The 17,402-nt window shown below is 46.7% G+C and overlaps 2 protein-coding genes across 10 annotated transcripts in view; both read left to right on the plus strand.

Moving 5' to 3' along the window:
- The window catches only part of PCNT (pericentrin), an 88,251-nt gene extending 83,310 nt beyond the window's left edge, over window positions 1-4,941 (plus strand). For all 5 annotated transcript variants that reach the window (XM_061348122.1, XM_061348124.1, XM_061348127.1 and 2 more), the window contains 3 exons: window positions 456-603; window positions 2,617-2,744; window positions 4,537-4,941. In XM_061348122.1, the coding sequence (XP_061204106.1) occupies window positions 456-603; window positions 2,617-2,744; window positions 4,537-4,577 (317 nt within the window). In that variant the 3' untranslated portion in view covers window positions 4,578-4,941. The remainder of the gene's footprint in view (window positions 1-455; window positions 604-2,616; window positions 2,745-4,536) is intronic.
- Window positions 4,942-6,212: 1,271 nt separating this feature from the next.
- DIP2A (disco interacting protein 2 homolog A) overlaps window positions 6,213-17,402 on the plus strand; it is a 96,768-nt gene continuing 85,578 nt past the window's right edge. For all 5 annotated transcript variants that reach the window (XR_009724671.1, XM_061348128.1, XM_061348129.1 and 2 more), the window contains exon 1: window positions 6,213-6,370. Coding sequence is in view for 4 of the 5 variants with exons in the window: in XM_061348128.1 (XP_061204112.1) it covers window positions 6,274-6,370 (97 nt within the window). In the remaining variant the exon portion in view is untranslated. The remainder of the gene's footprint in view (window positions 6,371-17,402) is intronic.

Raw genomic sequence — 17,402 nt, forward strand, 5'->3', positions numbered from 1 at the left:
ACCAAACCCAATAAACCCTATCTCGTTTCTGTGCTGTTTCTAGAGTTGGGCAGTGTAATCAACTGTAACATGTACTTAGGGCAAACAAGAAGAACTAAGTTTAACAAAAATACAGTATTTTGCTGATCTCAGCCATTGGGACATCTTCTGTGTGGATGTAGCAACAGCTGGTGAGAAACCAAGTCTGGAGTAAGAACAAAGGGTGAGTTCTCCATCTGCAGGAAGCAGTTGTTTGAGAGTGAAATGCAAAACTTCTGCGAAATCTGGTTAAAACAAACAAAAACCAAACCAAAAAAGCAGTTAGCTGTAGAAAGTGTGTTTGGTTTTAAATGCAGCTTAAATACGGTTTAGTTGTGCTGTAATTCCCATGGGGTTTAGTGGTTATGGTTATGATAGCCTAATGTTTATGAGGATTCCCAGCATGTGTGTTTTGAACTGTTTCCTATTTAACACAGCCCCTGGCACTAGAACTGAGGTCCTGGATGAGCTGCAGCCCCCAGCCGTGAGCTCCCCCCCGACCCGGGACACCGGGCTGTGCCCCAGAACCAGCTCCACAAGGTTGGGGACCCCCTGCCCCAGAGCATCCCACCGCCTACCCCACAGGTCAGTTCCTGGTCACTGCCTCTGCTGCACCACACCAATGGACAGGCTTTCCAAAACATAACCACTGTCTGGAGGAGGCACTGGAACTAGAAGAGGGATTTGTTTTCTCATATCTGGGAAACAGTTTATTTCTTTCAAGATGTTTACAGCAGAAAACTTCTCATGTGCTTTAAGCACACTGACACTCCTGGACTGAGAGCATTCCTAGTGGTGTTCCCCAGGTTAATGTGAACAGGCTACAGGATTTACAATGGCCAGGTTGGATGGGGCTTGGAGCACCCTGCTCTAGTGGAAGGTGTCCCTGCCTGTGGCAGGGCATTGGAACTGGATGAGTTTAAGATCCCTTCCAACCCAGACCAGTCTGGGATTCTGTGTTTGTCAGCATTCTGTGAGGGGTAATTCTTATTGCCTGTGCTGTCCATTTTTTGAGCACCCTGTGGAAGTGGCTCCCCTACCTTATGACAGCACTGCATTAGTGTTAGCTGCTGTCAGCCCCTGGGATGCACAGAATGAGAGCTGGAGCTCTTGTGGTGTATTTACAGGTGCAGGTTTTCACGAGTTGTGGCCAGTTCTGCACAGAAATCCAACCCCAGCTGCTTGTCACTGGGCTGGCTTCACAGGTGACATTCTGCACAGTGCTGCTAAGAGAATGCCTGAGCTGCAAGGTGTCCTTCACTCATCACTGACCTTCCCAGTCCCAGGCTCTCCTGGAACCCAGGGTAACCTTGGCCACTGCATAGCCCATTAGTGGGTGTAGTATCTCCCAGACCACTCCACCTCATACCTGTCTTCCTCCTTGAAGTCAGGATTTGCAGGAGTTGATGTGGAAGGCAGGTAGGTGTTCTCAGTCCTGTCAGCTTGGGATGTGTTGTTTGCCTCTTCACCTCCTTGATAAATTAGAAACTTCAACCAGTAGGCAAGAATTTCCTTCATAAAGACAGAAAGAATAGAAGGGAAGTAACTGTGGTGATCCAGAGGTACCAAAGACAGAAGATGCTCCGAATTATTTCTGGTTTTTAACACTGCTGACTGATTTGGGGGCTGGATAGTGTTTGTCATGAAGGACAGATACTGTTCTGCTTTGTAGAGTTTAGCAAAATATTCTGGACAGTCATGAGACCTGCCAGCATTTCCCAGAGGACTTCATCTACCCCATCCTCTTCCTTATCATGGCATGTGTCTGGGTCTGACAGCCACAAACAGAAGCTGGCAGCTGACCTATCATGAAAAGTCACGTGTATTGTATGGAACAAGGATATTAGTAACAGCAGGCCCTGACTGATTACCCAGTGTGACTGGGTTAGTGGCAACTCAAGGCTAACGTGGATTTGAGATGGGTTAAACGTTACCTATTGCTCCCTTTTATTCCTGGCAAAAGCTGTATGGAAGGAAGGGATGGATAGGAGCCAAATTCCACTAATGCAGAGGTGCAGGGTGAAGGAATAAATCCTAACTCCAAATAGTGTGTTTTCACAGTGTCCCCTCCAGTATGTAGTTTTGATAATATTTGCAGTTTGTTGTTAATGTCCAGAAAGGAGACACAGTGTTAGCATCTGAAGGGTCCCCCTTTTCCACCTTGTCCTTCAAGATAGTGTTTTACCTGCTGAACAGGAGCATACATGGCTGGGTGCAGCACGCTCCTCTTCAGTCCTCTGTCTGAAGAAGTGGGTCTTCTCACTTGGCTTTTCATTTGGGCTTGCCTCTGGACTAGATGATCTTTTGAGGTCCCTTACAATCTCTAACATACTGTGATACTGTGCAGTTTTCTTACCTGAGGTACTTTGTGTTGCATAAACCTAGAGAGATATTCGTAGATACACCAGCTCTTACCAAAACATCCTTTCTTTTGACTCCCCTGTATACAAAGCTGCCCAGTTTTACATGTAACTCTTTAGTGGTGGTGGCTTTTACTGTTGTTCCAGTTTGCTTTGCACTGGGTGACTGCCTTTATGAATGTAACTCTTATATTTGAGGGTATAACATGCGAAGAAAATAATTTGTTTTCCTTTTAAGACTGCATCCGTCCACAAGTTCAGGTTCAGAAAAGTCCCTTGTGCCTACTGAGGATCCTGAACGATCCCTAACGGAATACATCCATCGCCTGGAGGTCATCCAGCAAAGACTAGGGGGTATGCACCCAGGTGAGAACAACCTCTTCCCCTGCTTTTTGCAATGCTCTTCCTATATTGCCTATAACACTTCTAGCATGTGAAAAGCTTCATTTTAAGGAATAATTACTGAGCGGGAGAGGGATTAATCTCTGAAATGAAAACATTTTGTGACTTGTATCTAAAACCATGGCATGTCTCAAAAGGAATTCTTAGGGAAATTCTCCAGAGATGAGGCTGAATAATTTCATGTGATTTCCATTTCCCTCCTGTTATCAAGTCTAAATATGCAAGTGTTGCAGTTTAAAGCAAGTAGCTCTCTACACAACTTTAAAGTCAAAGAGAACCACTGCAATAGCTGAACAGGGCCTTCTCTGCAGCACACACTATAATACTTTCTTCATTTATCACTTCCTTGTATTCCATAGCAGATTAAACAAAAATTGGAGGCTAGTAAAAACACGCATCTAATCCTAAAATTGACTGAAGAGCACACACAGGATTGTAGTGGCACTTAACTTTGCTACTTAGAAACCTATCACAGAAGTAAGGTGTGGAGGCTCCTGAGGAGCCTGCTGACAGCTGCTCCTCCAGGGACTTTGGTGCATCTATCCCAAAGCTTGCTTCACCCATCCAGGTTTATGTTGTTCCCTGGTCTGAGCTAATGTGCGCCACCAGGTCAGGTAATGCCATTAGTGTTTTGATCCAGCCTTTATCCCTTTGCTGGTTCCTTCTCCATGTTACTTCTGGCTGCTCGTCCCCACGGTCAGCTTTTACTTCATGAGGCTACTTTTGGGTCACTATGGTCCTTGATCTCTAGGCAAGCAATCAAACTTAATTGCTTTTGGAGAAACAATGCTGATTAAATTACCTTCCAAGGCAAATTTTGAATGATCATGCATTGCGTTCCTAACACATCCTTTAGTGTTAAGAGATTAAATGTTAAAATGTGTTTCTCTAGGAAGAGAGGAGCTTGGCTCTGTCAGCATTCAACCTGGGAGCCTGGTATAGCTGAACAACAGCTCTGGGGAAGGGCTGAAACACTACCTGTGTTTGTGGTTGAGTTGAACTAATAAATATCCCGGTCTTGCTTACATCACTAAAGCCAGCAGCTACAGTGACACTTCCATAAGGGAACTCGTGACATTGTTCTCAGCAGGATTTTGCCTAGGAACCTTAATTCTATGACTTTGTGGGTTTGGGGTTTTTTGTTTGTCTCTTCTCCCTCCCCCAGATACTGCAATTTTTTATGGCAGGTAGAGAACCAAATGTTAGAATTGAAACCTAACAGCATGTGTAGAAATAAAGTATTTTGCTTTATGGTAAGCACGGAATAAGTATTCCATAACTGTCACACAATTAATAGCAATTCTGTGTGGAAAGTGCCTGTCACGTCAGGAATTTCCATGTGCCCAAAATGATGTCAGTAATTACAGAATGATGTCAGGAACTAGAGTGATGCTGCAGGCTTTACGACGATGCTGTGAGCAGAACTAATGAACTTTAAAACACCTACTCAATAACAAGACTTTCTCCAGCAACAGTGTGTGTTAAATCATCACCAGAGCAGTACAGTTGAACTGCACAACCCTGTTTGTGGTGTGTGAAGTGGGCGATGGAGCGTTGGTTTGATGGTGAAAGTTTGCTATGGCAGATGGGGAAGCTTCCAAATCTTGGTTTGTATTGTTCCTAGGTGGCTCATGAAAACGGGAATTGCTTTTAGGGTAGCTCATATGAAGCACATGGAGGATATTACACGCTGCAAAGTGCACCCTGTTGCTTTGTAACACAAATGGGTTTCTAATACTCATTTATTTACATTTAGGACAAGTTCCAGGCCCTCCTCGCCAGAGGAACACGAAGTGATGAGGATGCTCCTGAGATCCCTACTGCAACGCCTTCCCTCAGTTACTGCTTCCTTCTGAGTTGGTCCATACATAATGGAGGCACTTGCCACCTCTTGTGCAACTGAATAAAGGGCAGTGCTTTTGCATCAGTTTTTTTTATATGACTTTTTATTATATTTTAGTACATTAAGAGGAAATTGCTTTTCACTAAGAACAGTTTTACATTCTCATGTGAAATGACTACATTAACAGCTGAAGTGTGCCTGCCTTGCTGTACTGTAAGTTGCAAAGAGTCTCTTCGGTGTTTATTTTTCTATAGTGTATAGGTGGACTCCTTGTAAAAAAAAAAGTTATTAAAATGGCATTTTATTAGTGAATGCCTACTTTGTGTGGTTATTTGTTACCTTGCTTATTTACTTTTCTTGCTGTTCCTAACATTGTTTGGGTTTTAGTATTTCAGAAGGATCATTTGGACTAACAGAACAGCTAACATACTACACATAAGCTTCCGTGAGTTTGGGATTTGCTCTTCTGGTTTTATAGTAAATAAGTCCTCCCTCCCCTTGGTCTTTCTATATAGAACCCCAGCCTGGTTTGTGTTGGAAGGGACCTTCAAGCTCCTCCAGCTCCAACCCCTGCCACGGGCAGGGACCCCTTCCACTAGAGCAGGTTGCTCCAAGCCCCTGTGTCCAACCTGGCCTTGAACACTGCCAGGGATGGGGCAGCCACAGCTCCTCTGGGCACCCTGTGCCAGTGCCTCAGCACCCTCACAGGGAAGAGCTTCTGCCTTATCTCCAACCTGAACTTCCCCTGTTTCAGTTTGAACCAATCACCCCTCATCCTATCACTACAGTCCGTCTCCAGCATCCACAATGAAGTCCAGCATCCATGCAATGACCCTCAGCGGAGAGGTGCCTTTGTTGTTCTGCCAGCTCAGAGCCAGGGACCGTAGCCACATTTCTCTGCAGCACTGCACTATAGAGGGGAAGGTGCAGAGGCCAGGGACGGCACACATTGCTCCTGCCCCCAACACAAACCTGCTCACCCCCAAAGAGAGCGGTTTCCCCCAACAGCTGGTCGTAGAAAGCTTCTTCCCCACGCTCTAGCTGCAGGGTGAAACTATCACAGGGGCCTTAACTGCTACTGGTGGAGCTGTCCTTGTAGTCAGGGCTGAGCCCAAAATCCATGGATTTGCCTTTGCCTGAGTCTCTGGGGGGCTGCAGGAATGCCGCAGGAAGATCACACCTTGGTGTCCTGCCGCGTGTTCACCCTGCAACCTGCGGTTGAACTGGGAAAAGCCTCAACCCAGGCTCCGGAACAACCGTTTCCTGCTCCCCTCCGCAGTGCCCTTCAACGGTGGTTGTCTTTAGAAAAGGTTAGTTTTGCGTTTTTTTACCCTAAAGTGTAGCTTCGGTGTCTCAGACGGGGCCATAGCTCCAACGGGCAAGGCAGCAGCAGGACAGGGAACCCCTTCCTAAGCGTTGGGACCTCCCGCATGTTCGACGCTCCCCGTCCTCACACCGGCAGCAGCCCCCCACCCCCGCTGAGGCGGCCCAGGCTGCACCAGGCCCGGGTGGCGGGGCGGGGCCGGGCGCTCCGCTCCGCTCCGCTCCCCTCCCCTCGGCGGCACCGCCTTCCTCTGCCCGCCCCCGGCCCCACCTGCGGCAGCGCTGGGCGGTGGCTGTGGCGGGCCCCGCTCGCTGCTCGGCCGCGCCATGGCGGCGGAGCGCGGCGGCTGCTCCCTGGAGGCGGTGCCGCTGCCGCCCGAGGTGCGGGAGAGCCTGGCGGAGCTGGAGCTGGAGCTCTCGGAGGGTGAGCGAGCCCGGACCGGGCACTGCGGGCGGGGACGGTGTGCGGGCAGGGTGCGGCCCGGCTCGGCTCGGCTCGGCTCTGCCGGCGCGGTCGTTTCCGCTGCCCGCCCGGAGCAGGGGCCTGGCCCCGCTGAGGGGCCTGCGGGGCGGCGGGGGTCTCGTCCCCCGCTTCCCGCTGAGGCGCAGCGGCGGGCCCGGGGCTCCGCACCCGCCCTCGGTGCTGAGCGGGGCTCGGGGGGGTCAGGGCCTGCGCCCTTTGCTCGGTCGCAGGCACGGAGCGGGGCCGCCCGGTGGCGGAGCAGCCGCGCTGAGGGAGGCGGCTGCACCGCCGGCCCCGGGTGGAAGAGGCTCCTTCAGAGGCGTTTGGGGATGCCCATGAGGTGGTTTTGTGTTAAGGCGGAGCTAGCGACGGAACGGTCAGTTAATGTGCTGCTGGACGGTCTGAAAGTACCGCTTTTGAAGTGTCTTTAATTACAGCTGCAGTCTTAAACCCTTGCTTCACATCTCTTCATAATTCCAAACGTTTTTAAGCTTCCCTGTATCAAGTTTCCGGGCAGGAATGTGGTGAAATTCTCTCTACTTCTCTAGTTAATGAGCCCCTGAGCAGAGGTGGCAAAGTTGCAGTGCCAGACTGAGGGTTCAGCTTGACAATGTACTCAAGCCTGTGTGAAGAATGAAGGCATCTGTATGGAGCCAGGCTGCGAGAGCTGGGCTGGTTCAGCCTGGAGAAGAGAAGGCTCCTTAAGGGGAGACCTCAGAGCAGCTCCAGTGCCTCAAGGGGCTGCAGGAAACCTGGAGAGGGGCTTTGGACAAGGGCCTGTAGGGACAGGACAAGGGGAATGGCTTTAACCTGCCAGAACAGGGGAGACTGAGATGAGCTCTTAGGCAGAAGTTCTTCCCTGTGAGGGTGCTGAGGCGCTGGCACAGGGTGCCCAGAGAAGCTGTGGCTGCCCCATCCCTGGCAGTGTTCAAGGCCAGGTTGGACAGAGGGGCTTGGAGGAAGCTGCTCTAGTGGAAGGTGTCCCTGCCCGTGGCAGGGGGTAGGAACTGGAGGAGCTTTACAGTCCCTTCCAGCCCAAACCACTCTGTGATGATGTGATCTGTTGGGTGCTGCCACCAAAAGGTACAGTTCCTTCCATTCCACCTCCGTGCTTGTGTTTGGTGCTAACGGGTCCTTCTGTAACCCCTGGCAATTATACTTGTTTCCTTGATAGGATTGGGGTGAGGGTTTTTGCATATTGGTTCTGTGCTGTGGCCCATCCTGCAGGCAGGCAGGAAAGCACGCAGGGGGTAGAGAGACCGAGGCAGCATTTTCTGTATGCAGTTCATAATTGCATTGTCCCTTGCTATGTTGTCAAGCTGAGCCTTTAACAGAAGATTTAAAAGCCTGTAAGTGCCGTGGTCCTGGAGTGGGAGTGTTCAGTCTGCTCCTCAGATGTTGCAGTTTTCAGTATGTTTAGGTGGGCAAAAATGTCGTTGTTTTACCTTAATACTCTGGCTGACTTCTGCTGTGGTTTAGGGAATGATTCACAGGTTGGTTGTCCTTGCCTTCAGTGTGGAACCTTTGGTGCAGGGGCAGGGGAAAAGCGCAGTGTTAGTAACTTTGTTGGCCAGGTTTAACCTGTCGCTGCATGCCTGCCCGAGCGGTAGGAAGCAGTACCTGACACGTGCTGATGCTTGTGAAAGAGGAGTTCCTGTGATGTGTGAGCCATGCTAGTGAGCTGCTGGCACCCGTCTGCTCTTGTGTGGTGGCCACAGCTCTGTGTTGTGCCCGCTGGTGTTTGTGGGTCAGCTGGGGTGTCCTGTGATGGGCTTCTCTTTCAGTAGGTCCTGGCTATGTGGTTGTTTAACCACTGGAATCTTTATGGGTCTGCAGGATGTTAAACCTCTGAAATGTCTAAAGTGATTGTGAACTGCCTTAGTGCAGTGCATAATAGGTCATAGAACCCCAGCCTGGTTTGTGTTGAAGGGACCTTAATGCTCATCCAATCCCAACCCCTGCCTCAGGCAGGGACCCCTTCCACTAGAGCAGGTTGCTCCAAGCCCCTCTGTCCAACCTGGCCTTGAACACTGCCAGGGATGGGGCAGCCACAGCTTCTCTGGGCACCCTGTGCCAGCGCCTCAGCACCCTCACAGGGAAGAGCTTCTGCCTAAGAGCTCATCTCAGTCTCCCCTGTTCTGGCAGGTTAAAGCCATTCCCCTTGTCCTGTCCCTACAGGCCCTTGTCCAAAGCCCCTCTCCAGGTTTCCTGTAGCCCTTTTAAGCACTGGAGCTGCTCTAAGGTCTTCCTTCACACTGAAATTTGTGTTGATGTATAGCTGCTGGATTAAGTGATTGCATAAAGTGATAATGTTAGCTCAAACTTCTTGGCTCCTCTGAAGTTTTAGTTTGTGATACCAGCTGCGATTCCTTTTCTGCTTTGCCTGAATGACTTGAAAGCATTTGCAGGCAGTTCTTCAGCATCTGGTTAATATGGTTTTGTGATGGCCTTGGCAGTCCTTGGGTAAAAGTTGGAATTTTTATGGTCTTGAAGGTCTTTTCCAGCCTAGTTGATTCTATGATTCTATGTTATGTGCTAGTGTTCTGTGATCGCTTGACATCTGCATATGCTGCTTTAATGGAGCCCTCTGTCATTAATATTCCAAACTTCCTTAATTTGCAGAGGAAGGAACAGTGGTCTGATACTGGTGGAGATTGACAGTTATTTCCCTCTATTTATTAGAGCACAATCCAGCCCTTGGTGGAAGGCTGTTGCTGACAGTAGCTTCCTCAAGCTTCCAGTAGCCTTTTTGTGGGGTGTACAGCTCTCTTCTGTTCTTGGTGCATGGAGATTGTACCTGACCTCTGTCTGAAAGGAGGGTCGTGTGTGTGTGAGAATAGTTAGATTGCAGAGATATAACAGGGGATTTATTTTGCTAAGTATGTTGTGAGTTAGAGACAGTTGTACTTGGGAGGATGTTGCCATAATCCCAGAGGAAGTGTGAAGGGAGGAAAAGAAGCAACTTGAGAGCAAGTTCCTTTGTACTTTGCATGTGTACTTTGTTAATAGAAATGCCATGTAAGTTGTGCTCGGGCAGGGGTAATGTCTGTTCTTGTTGATTGCATTCTTTTCACCTACAAATAAATCAAGATTATGATCAAAAACTTTCTTTGGTTTTGTCCCAGGCTGTCATAGTGAAAGCTGGGGAGAGTGTTTGCTTTTAGATGTAGAGAACAATGAACACAGAGTACACTGCTGCTTTCTAAAGACTCCAAATCCCAAATAAACCGTTTAGCTTCAAAGAGTTTTGCATGGGGAGGGAGCTTCAACTCCTGCCATAGTTCTGGTCACGTGTGCTCTTATGTATCCTTCTGCTTGTACAAGATCTTAATCTCTTGATTGACAATTGTTCGTATTAGACATGTACTAGAAAAATAATAGTTGAGGGTAAAAGAAGAATCCCTAAACAGTGCTTGCTGGGTTGTTGCTTTAGCCCTGGCATTTCTTTCTTGCTGCAAAATATAGTGATTCTTCTAGTCACTCTAAAATGGGTTTTCCTTCTGTGCTCTGAAGGAGATCGAAGGTCATAAACCCGTCTTTAAAAATCATAATCCAACCTGCAGTGGAGATTTTGGAGGAAAAAAACATCCATGTGCTTTTTTTAAAGCCTGTACCTTTTTTATGATAGTGCATTGTATATATTTTCCGGATTTTTAGGTATCTAAATGTACACTGCTTTTCATTAAGGCATGATAATTGTGAAGAACAGGACTCATTTAGACACAAATGCTACTTGTATAATTTATCCATTGATGGAAACCGCACTGGATTTGAAAGCTGTGCCTCAAGACAACTGACTGTTCTCTTGTGCAGAAGACATGTCATTTTTATCCTTTACAGAGCTTTCCCAGTTTTTCTGCTGCAGTGTTTTTCTCACGGTGCACAGCTATAATTCGCTGGCTTATGCAACCAGATGCATGTTTTGGGTAAGAGAAACTCTTCCTCCAGCAGAAATAAATCTTGGCATTCAAAAACCTCTTTCTGCAGAGCACAAGGCATGGTGCTTCTGCTGCGTTCCCATTTGAGCACCTTCACTTTTACTCTCCTAAGCCCCAGAGATGTGGAATTGGGTCATTTTTTACTTCTTCCAGGTCGTCTCTGCAGGAAGACACCTCACTTGTTCCTTTCTAATCCAAGGACAATACACTTAAGAGTAGAAGGAGTCAAAGATTAAACTGCGTTATGTGTCTGTGTAGCAATGAGGAGCATCCCACTGGTATTAGCTTGTGTGGTTTTGTCTTCTGGAGCTGTTTATGGTGGTAGTTTCCTCAGCTCTGTTCAGGGTCTTAAAATAACATATAACTACACTTGTTTCTTTCCTCAGAGATTTCTTGGACTTGTTGCTCTGTGGTTCTGGTGAGCCTGGGCCATTTGGATGCATAACATGATTTACATCTAGGAAATGTTACCTAAAAGCTGAGGAAGGAAGAACATGGGTTTACAGGCTTCCAGGTGGCTGGTGGACCAGTGTGTGAACGTTACAACACTTCTTCCTATGGCCTGAATTTGTGATCAGCTTTAAACATCCAGAATATGGATTTGTTTCGTCTTCTGTTTCTTGGGAGCTTGTAGGTCAGGCTTATTTTGGAACTGAGCTGAAACTCTCAACAGACGTTACCTTCTGTAAAGAGGCTGAAGATGCTTTTTTGTAGTTCACATCTATTCTGTCACCAACCCCAGATGGTAAATGCTGCTCTTGATGGCTTCAGAATGAGTCCTGAGATAGAAATGTATCATCACGTAGTTTCTCATCTTAACTAGAACTTGATTTCGCTGTTAGTTTGGGGTGTTGAGTTTTCCTTCTCTTAACACATCGCTCCAAAGTTTCTTCTGAGCCTAGTTAAGTTTTAGTGGGAAGCATGGTGGTTTAAATGGAGCATTCAGGGTGTGGGTTGCTCTGGTTCCCAATGAGATGTTCACATCTGCCTTGACAGAAAGCTCACTCTCATGGCATTTTGTTCCAAATTATTTATTTCCCATTTCAGAAAGAAAGAATTAGTGCTTGTGTGACAAGGGAGCTTTGTCTGGTGCATGTGGTTTTGTTTTGGTGTTGGTTTGGGGGTTTCTATGTGACTGGAAGAAAGTGTCAGCTAAGAAGTGTTCAGTGAAAAAAGGTCAAGGTATTTAGTGTCTGACATTTTTTGGCTACAGCAAATATCCCACTGAATACTTTGTCGTAACTACTAGCTACTATTAGCTCATACTAACATTCTGGTTGGAGGTTTTAAACATTAAATTGATAACAGGATGCTTTTTTGGGGGCAGAACACCTTATATAAAAGTAAAGGTAGTGGTCAGAGCTGAAGAGTTTTAACTTAATTGGTTTTGTTCCACTAGGAGTATTGATGTGCTATTAGAGTACTGTATGTGATATCAGGTGAGGAAGACGCATATGCACGCACACTTTGCTATGAGAAAGCATGGAACTTGGGTGTTCAGGGTTTTTTCTGCTCTTAAAGTAGTATTTTTGTGTGAGGGAAGTCTTCAAAAAGTATGTCTGCAAATTTCAGTTGTTTACCACTTCTGCTCCCAGTTTAATACATATAATCTGAGGCTGTCAGTGGGAAGAACTGTTGGAGCTGGGGAGACAGGTGCTTGGTAAGAGGGTAATGGTCTGTGAAACTTGGCCTGCAGCATTTTTGTTGCTTCATTTCTGGGTCCTTCCAACAGAAAATGTTAATATTGTGGTTGGACCTGGGGCTTGCCAAATGCCCATGGGGACCGAGGATGTCTACAAAGCTCGTTCTCACGTGTTACTCCTGGTGCAGGTATTGGCAACTGGTTGCTGTCCTTCACGCTCACTCGCATTTGGGACTGAAATAGTCACACAGTGTTCAAACGGAAGCAGGTTTCTGATCTTTTACCTGTTTTCTTTCTTTTTTTTAAATTTATTACTTCTTGTCTTGTGGCAAGGAGTGGTTGTCATTGCAAGCTTCATGGTTCCCATACATAGGGATCCTTTAATTCTGGTTATGTACCTGAAGAGGGGTTTGAGGGCTCGTTGTTGGTGACTGTCAGTTGATGGAACAAGGCTAGCTCTTTCTTGCCAACCCTGTCTGGAAGTCACGTCCTATTGTAGTCTTAAAAAATACTTGCTGCTTTAATGCTGTATTGAATATGAGCCAACAAGAAGTAGCCAACTCAGTTTTGCTTTACATGGGTGCAGGCATAGAATCCCAGAGTGGTTTGTGTTGGAAGGGACATTAAAGCTCACCCAGTTCCAAACCCTGCCACAGGCAGGGACACCTTCCACTAGAGCAGGGTGCTCCAAGCCCCTGTGTCCAACCTGGCCTTGAATACTGCCAGGGATGGGGCAGTCACAGCTTCTCTGGGCACCCTGTGCCAGCGCCTCAGCACCCTCACAGGGAAGAGCTTCTGCCTAAGAGCTCATCTCAGTCTCCCCTGTTCTGGCAGGTTAAAGCCATTCCCCTTGTTCTGTCCCTAAAGGCCCTTGTCCAAAGCCCCTCTCCGGGTTTCTTGTATTCCCTTTAGGCACTGGAAGGCTGAAAGTCATCCCGTCACATTAGTATAGTTTTAACAGTGACAACTGAGACTGTTGCAGCTGTGTTTGTTGCATTACTACAGTGAAAAACAATTGTACACATTTTTACTGCTGTCATAGTTTTTTACACACATCCTCCCTTCATTTTTTTGCTTCAAATGAAAAGTCATTCCTCAAAATGGGGGCAGACTGTCACTTCTCATTGACCTGTAGGAATGCTTTAGAGTTGAGTTTATTACCCAAACCTTGCTGTCTCCTCAGTGGAATTACCTCATAAACTAGGGATTTAAGAGAGAGGGCAGTTAACATAGATAGTGTGAGGAGTTCAAAGTCCTGTATGCACTTCTGTGTTGTGAGAGAAGAGCAAACTGACCCATTTTCTTCACACATACCATGTACTGGATGATCAGAGCAGATGCTTTTTTTCTTTCCTTCCCTCTATTTTGGAATTGACTGAATGAGAAGCTGGTTTATGGGCTCTTGTTGGGTTGACCTTCAAGTTTAGCAACCGTACTGGAAAGTTCTGTCATAGTGGTGGAGTAATGGGATTGACCATGGTTTTCATCTGAAATGCACGTTCCCTTTAGCTCTGATTCCCTCTCTCCCATCATACTAATTTTTCATCAGTGTTTTTCTTCCCCCTGCTCTCCCTTTTTTCCCCTGCCTTCTGGAACATGGTGGGGTGAGGAAGGTGTCTTGCTTAGCTGACAGCATTCTTACAGTTTCTGTCTTTAGCTCTTTCCCATAAGAACAGTTTTGTGAGCAGTGAGGATCTGCAGAATACGTAAGGACATCCAGTCTTATTTTGATGTCTGTGGCTTCCAACTTTGGAGTGATGCACTCAAGGCCTTGCAGAAAAAGGACTAAATCTACTGTGGTGTTAATTTTATTGCTTTGAGGAAACAGAAAATGCCCAACCAGGAGAACTGGGTCATCAGCTTTCTTTTCAATGGTAGCACAGTTTCAGACTCAACCAGTTAGGTGGTTGGGATTTCTTTTTCTGGCTTTCAGGTTTCTGCTGTAGTTAATCAGTGTTTAGATTATTCTCTTCCCTGTGTTTGTGTTAGAACAATGTGAAACAATCTCTGTCTCTTTCAGAACTAATTCTGCATTGAGTGATTGACTGTATTTGTAGACTAAGATTGTGGTTGAAGACTCAAGTGACAGCTTGATAAGCTCCTGGGAGATACCTTAAGTCCTTGCTGGTCTGAATGGCAACAGAAGTGATAAAATGTCTAGCCAAGCCATGGGCAAAGTCTGTCAGAAATTCCTTCATGATTTCAATTCAAAGAGTGGCTACAAAGAAGAGGGAGCCTTCCTTTTGACAAGGAGGCACATGGAAAAGAAGAGGGTGATGGGCACAGTTTACTCCTGGGGGAATTCTAGTTGAACACAAGTGGAAAATTTTTCCCAAGGAGCACAAGGAATAATCTCCCCAGTGCAGTGGTGGATTCCCCAGCACTGGACACTGTTAGGGTTAGGCTGCACAGGGTGCTGGGACATCTAGTCTAGGTCATGCTGTGCCTGCAGAGGTTGGACCAGATGATCCTTGAGGTATCTTCTGACTTGGGATTCTGTGATTCTTCAGCTGTCATCCTGGGCAGCCTGCTGTAGCTGACCCTGCAGGAGCAGGGGCTTCAAGTAGGTCCAACCTGAGGCATTCTTTCCAGCTTCAGCTGTTCTGTGGCAGAGCCTTGGCCTTTAAACCTTGTTATTCTTTTTTATGTTGCTTTGGCAAGGAAGGTTAAATCCTACTGCGGGACAGGAGTACGATGGCAACCTGTACTGGAAGAAAATTAAAGGAAATACAGCTTTCCTGTAGCCCCTTGAGGCACTGGAGCTGCTCTGAGGTCTCCCCTTGAGGAGCCTTCTCTTGTCCAGGCTGAAGCAGCCCAGCTCTCTCAGCCTGGCTCCAGAGCAGAGCTGCTCCAGCCCTCACAGCATCTCCGTGGCCTCCTCTGCACTCGCTCCAACAGCTCCATGTCCCTCTTGTGCTGTTGCCCCAGGGCTGGATCAGGACTGCAGGGGGAGTCTCCCCAGAGCCCAGCAGAGGGGCAGAATCCCCTCCCTGAGCTGCTGCTCACGCTCTGGGTGTGCAGCCCAGCACATGGGGGGGGTTCTGGGCTCAAGCACACACCGAAGATTGGTCATGGGGAGCTTCCCATCACCCAACACTCCCAACTCCTTCTCAGGGCTTCTCCATTCAGTCTCCTGCAGCCTGGAAAAGCTTTTCCAGCCTTCAAGCTGGAAAAGAATATAACACTGTGATCTTTCTACTTTGTGCCCTGTTGTCCTTTGTGTAGTGGTTTTCTAATGAAGTTTGGGACACCCTCTGCTGCTGCAGGAGTTCATTTTTTCCATCTCCAGTGTTGCACACAGGGGCCTCTCAGTTTTTGAAGTGGGGATCTTGTGCTTGCCTGTCTTCTCTTATTTTCTGTTCCTGACATGATAGAGCTGGAAGGGGTCTCCATCTGCCCCCGGGCTCTGAGCAGGGGACTGTTTGACCAGGCATCTGAACTAAAGAAGCAGCCATTGCCCAAAAAGAGAATTCCTGTCCCCAAACTGTTATGATCAAGGTAACAGTGGCAGCAAGTTATAGGAGAGAAATTCGGGTTTTTTTCTTAAGCAATTCAGTGGGCTGGATTGGCTCAGCCAGATGGGCTAAGAGCTGGGTTGGGTTGAGGGGAGAAGGATGAAGAAGGGTGCCAGTACTTCAGCTCAGCTGCAACATGAATCCGTACCCGTGAATCCATTTTCAGTGTCTGTATCCATATGGTTTTCCTTCAGAGCTGTCCTGGATCCAGCCTGCAATCATAGAATCACAGAATCACTTGTATCTATGACTCAATATTCTTTAATCTTTACAGTAGCATAAGGTTCAATAATATTTTAAATATCAGTGGTTGTGCTTAAATCCTGGTATCTGCTACTTTTGCCCCATCAAGATGTATCGATCTTGAACTTGAGATAAGTCTGTGTTGCAAAATCACTGCAAGATTGAATGGGGCTTGGAGCTCCCTGCTCTAGTGGAAGGTGTCCCTGCCCGTGGCAGAGGGTTGGAACTGGATGAGCTTTAAGGTCCCTTCCAACCCAAACTAATCTGTGATTTTGTGATCGTTGTGATGATGAAGGTAGCTTCTGGGTTGGTTTGAGACGATGGAGTGAAAACCAGGAAATGGTAGACAGTAGTAAGAAACAAATGAAATCTTTCACTTTTTAAATTGAAGCTATATAAGGAAGATTAGGCAGATTCGGTGGCTGAGTAGGTACTTACACAACTGCTGTATTGCTGATGCCTTTTCCCTGGCAGAACCAGTATTATCTGGCATGCATCCAGAGGAGAAAAAATACTTTAAAAGTTATTATAGATACAGAAAAACATATGTATAACTAATATCTGAGAACTTATATCTTCTGCACTCAACTGCACTTAATTGCATCTTGCGCAGGGGCTGCTTTTACTGTTTATTTGGGTTGTTTCTGGTTGTGGTTAGGCTGTTTCTGGTTGTGGTTAGGCTGTTTGGGGCACTGTTGTGCTACAAACAGGTTTTTGGTTGGCTTTATCAACTGTCCAAAGTCTTTAGCCCTAGTGACAACCCACATGGGTTTTGGTGGCTTTACCTTTCTTTAGTGGATATTTGTAAGCGGCAGGGTGAACCAGTAAGTACATTATGCTCAATTTTGAGCCATTCTCTGTAGTGCTTCAGTCCTGCTTGCTCTTTTGATGCACTTGAAGCCCAGTACACTGAATCATGGGCATTCACACATGAGTTTTATCTTATTTTAGGTGAAGTGCACATGGATATTTTTTAAATAGTAAAGATCAAACATGATGAATAAGGTGGGTGCTATCTCTTGTAGAATGACTGAATGCATGCAGCTCAGTCACCATTTCTCTGTCACATTGGCAGTACGGTTGTGCACTGCAGTGAGAAGTAGCAGGATAAGTCCTTCTGGATAAGGGGGGGGAATTAACAGCAATCTTGTAACTTTGAACAGACACTGCCTTTAAGAAGAAACATAACTGTGAGCCATTCATTCTCTCTTTGCTGTCCCTGGTGGTGTTTGCACTCACTGAGCCCATAACTAGTGATAAAATATAAATGACCTTGACTAAATCGCAGCAAGAGGTAGCTTTGCTGTGTTAAAACAAATGATGTTTTGACAGTGCAAAATAAAGAGAGATTATGAATTGGTATGAGATAATTCCCTGTGGTGACTGAAGGGTACTGTTGGGTAGACTGATGACTCATGATGTTATCAAAATTGTGTTCATCACATGAAATAGGTTCTCAATGGCCTTTTATAAGGGAAATTCTGAACTTAAAAACTTCAGAATGTCTTTTGCAGTCATTGCTGGATATTGTATTTGGGAGAACAAGTGCAGTAAAATCCTGAACTGGTGCTGGATAAAGAGCACTGCCTTGTTTTACTCCAGGAGGACAAGATGACTGTTCACCGGAAAATAATGCTCTTGTGCATAGTGGGTGG

The sequence above is a fragment of the Neopsephotus bourkii genome, unplaced genomic scaffold (genome assembly GCF_033783945.1).
Source record: "Neopsephotus bourkii isolate Nb327-2 ecotype Australia unplaced genomic scaffold, CSIRO-AGI_Nbou_v1 NB_335, whole genome shotgun sequence".
In the NCBI taxonomy this organism is placed as follows: Eukaryota; Metazoa; Chordata; class Aves; order Psittaciformes; family Psittacidae; genus Neopsephotus; species Neopsephotus bourkii.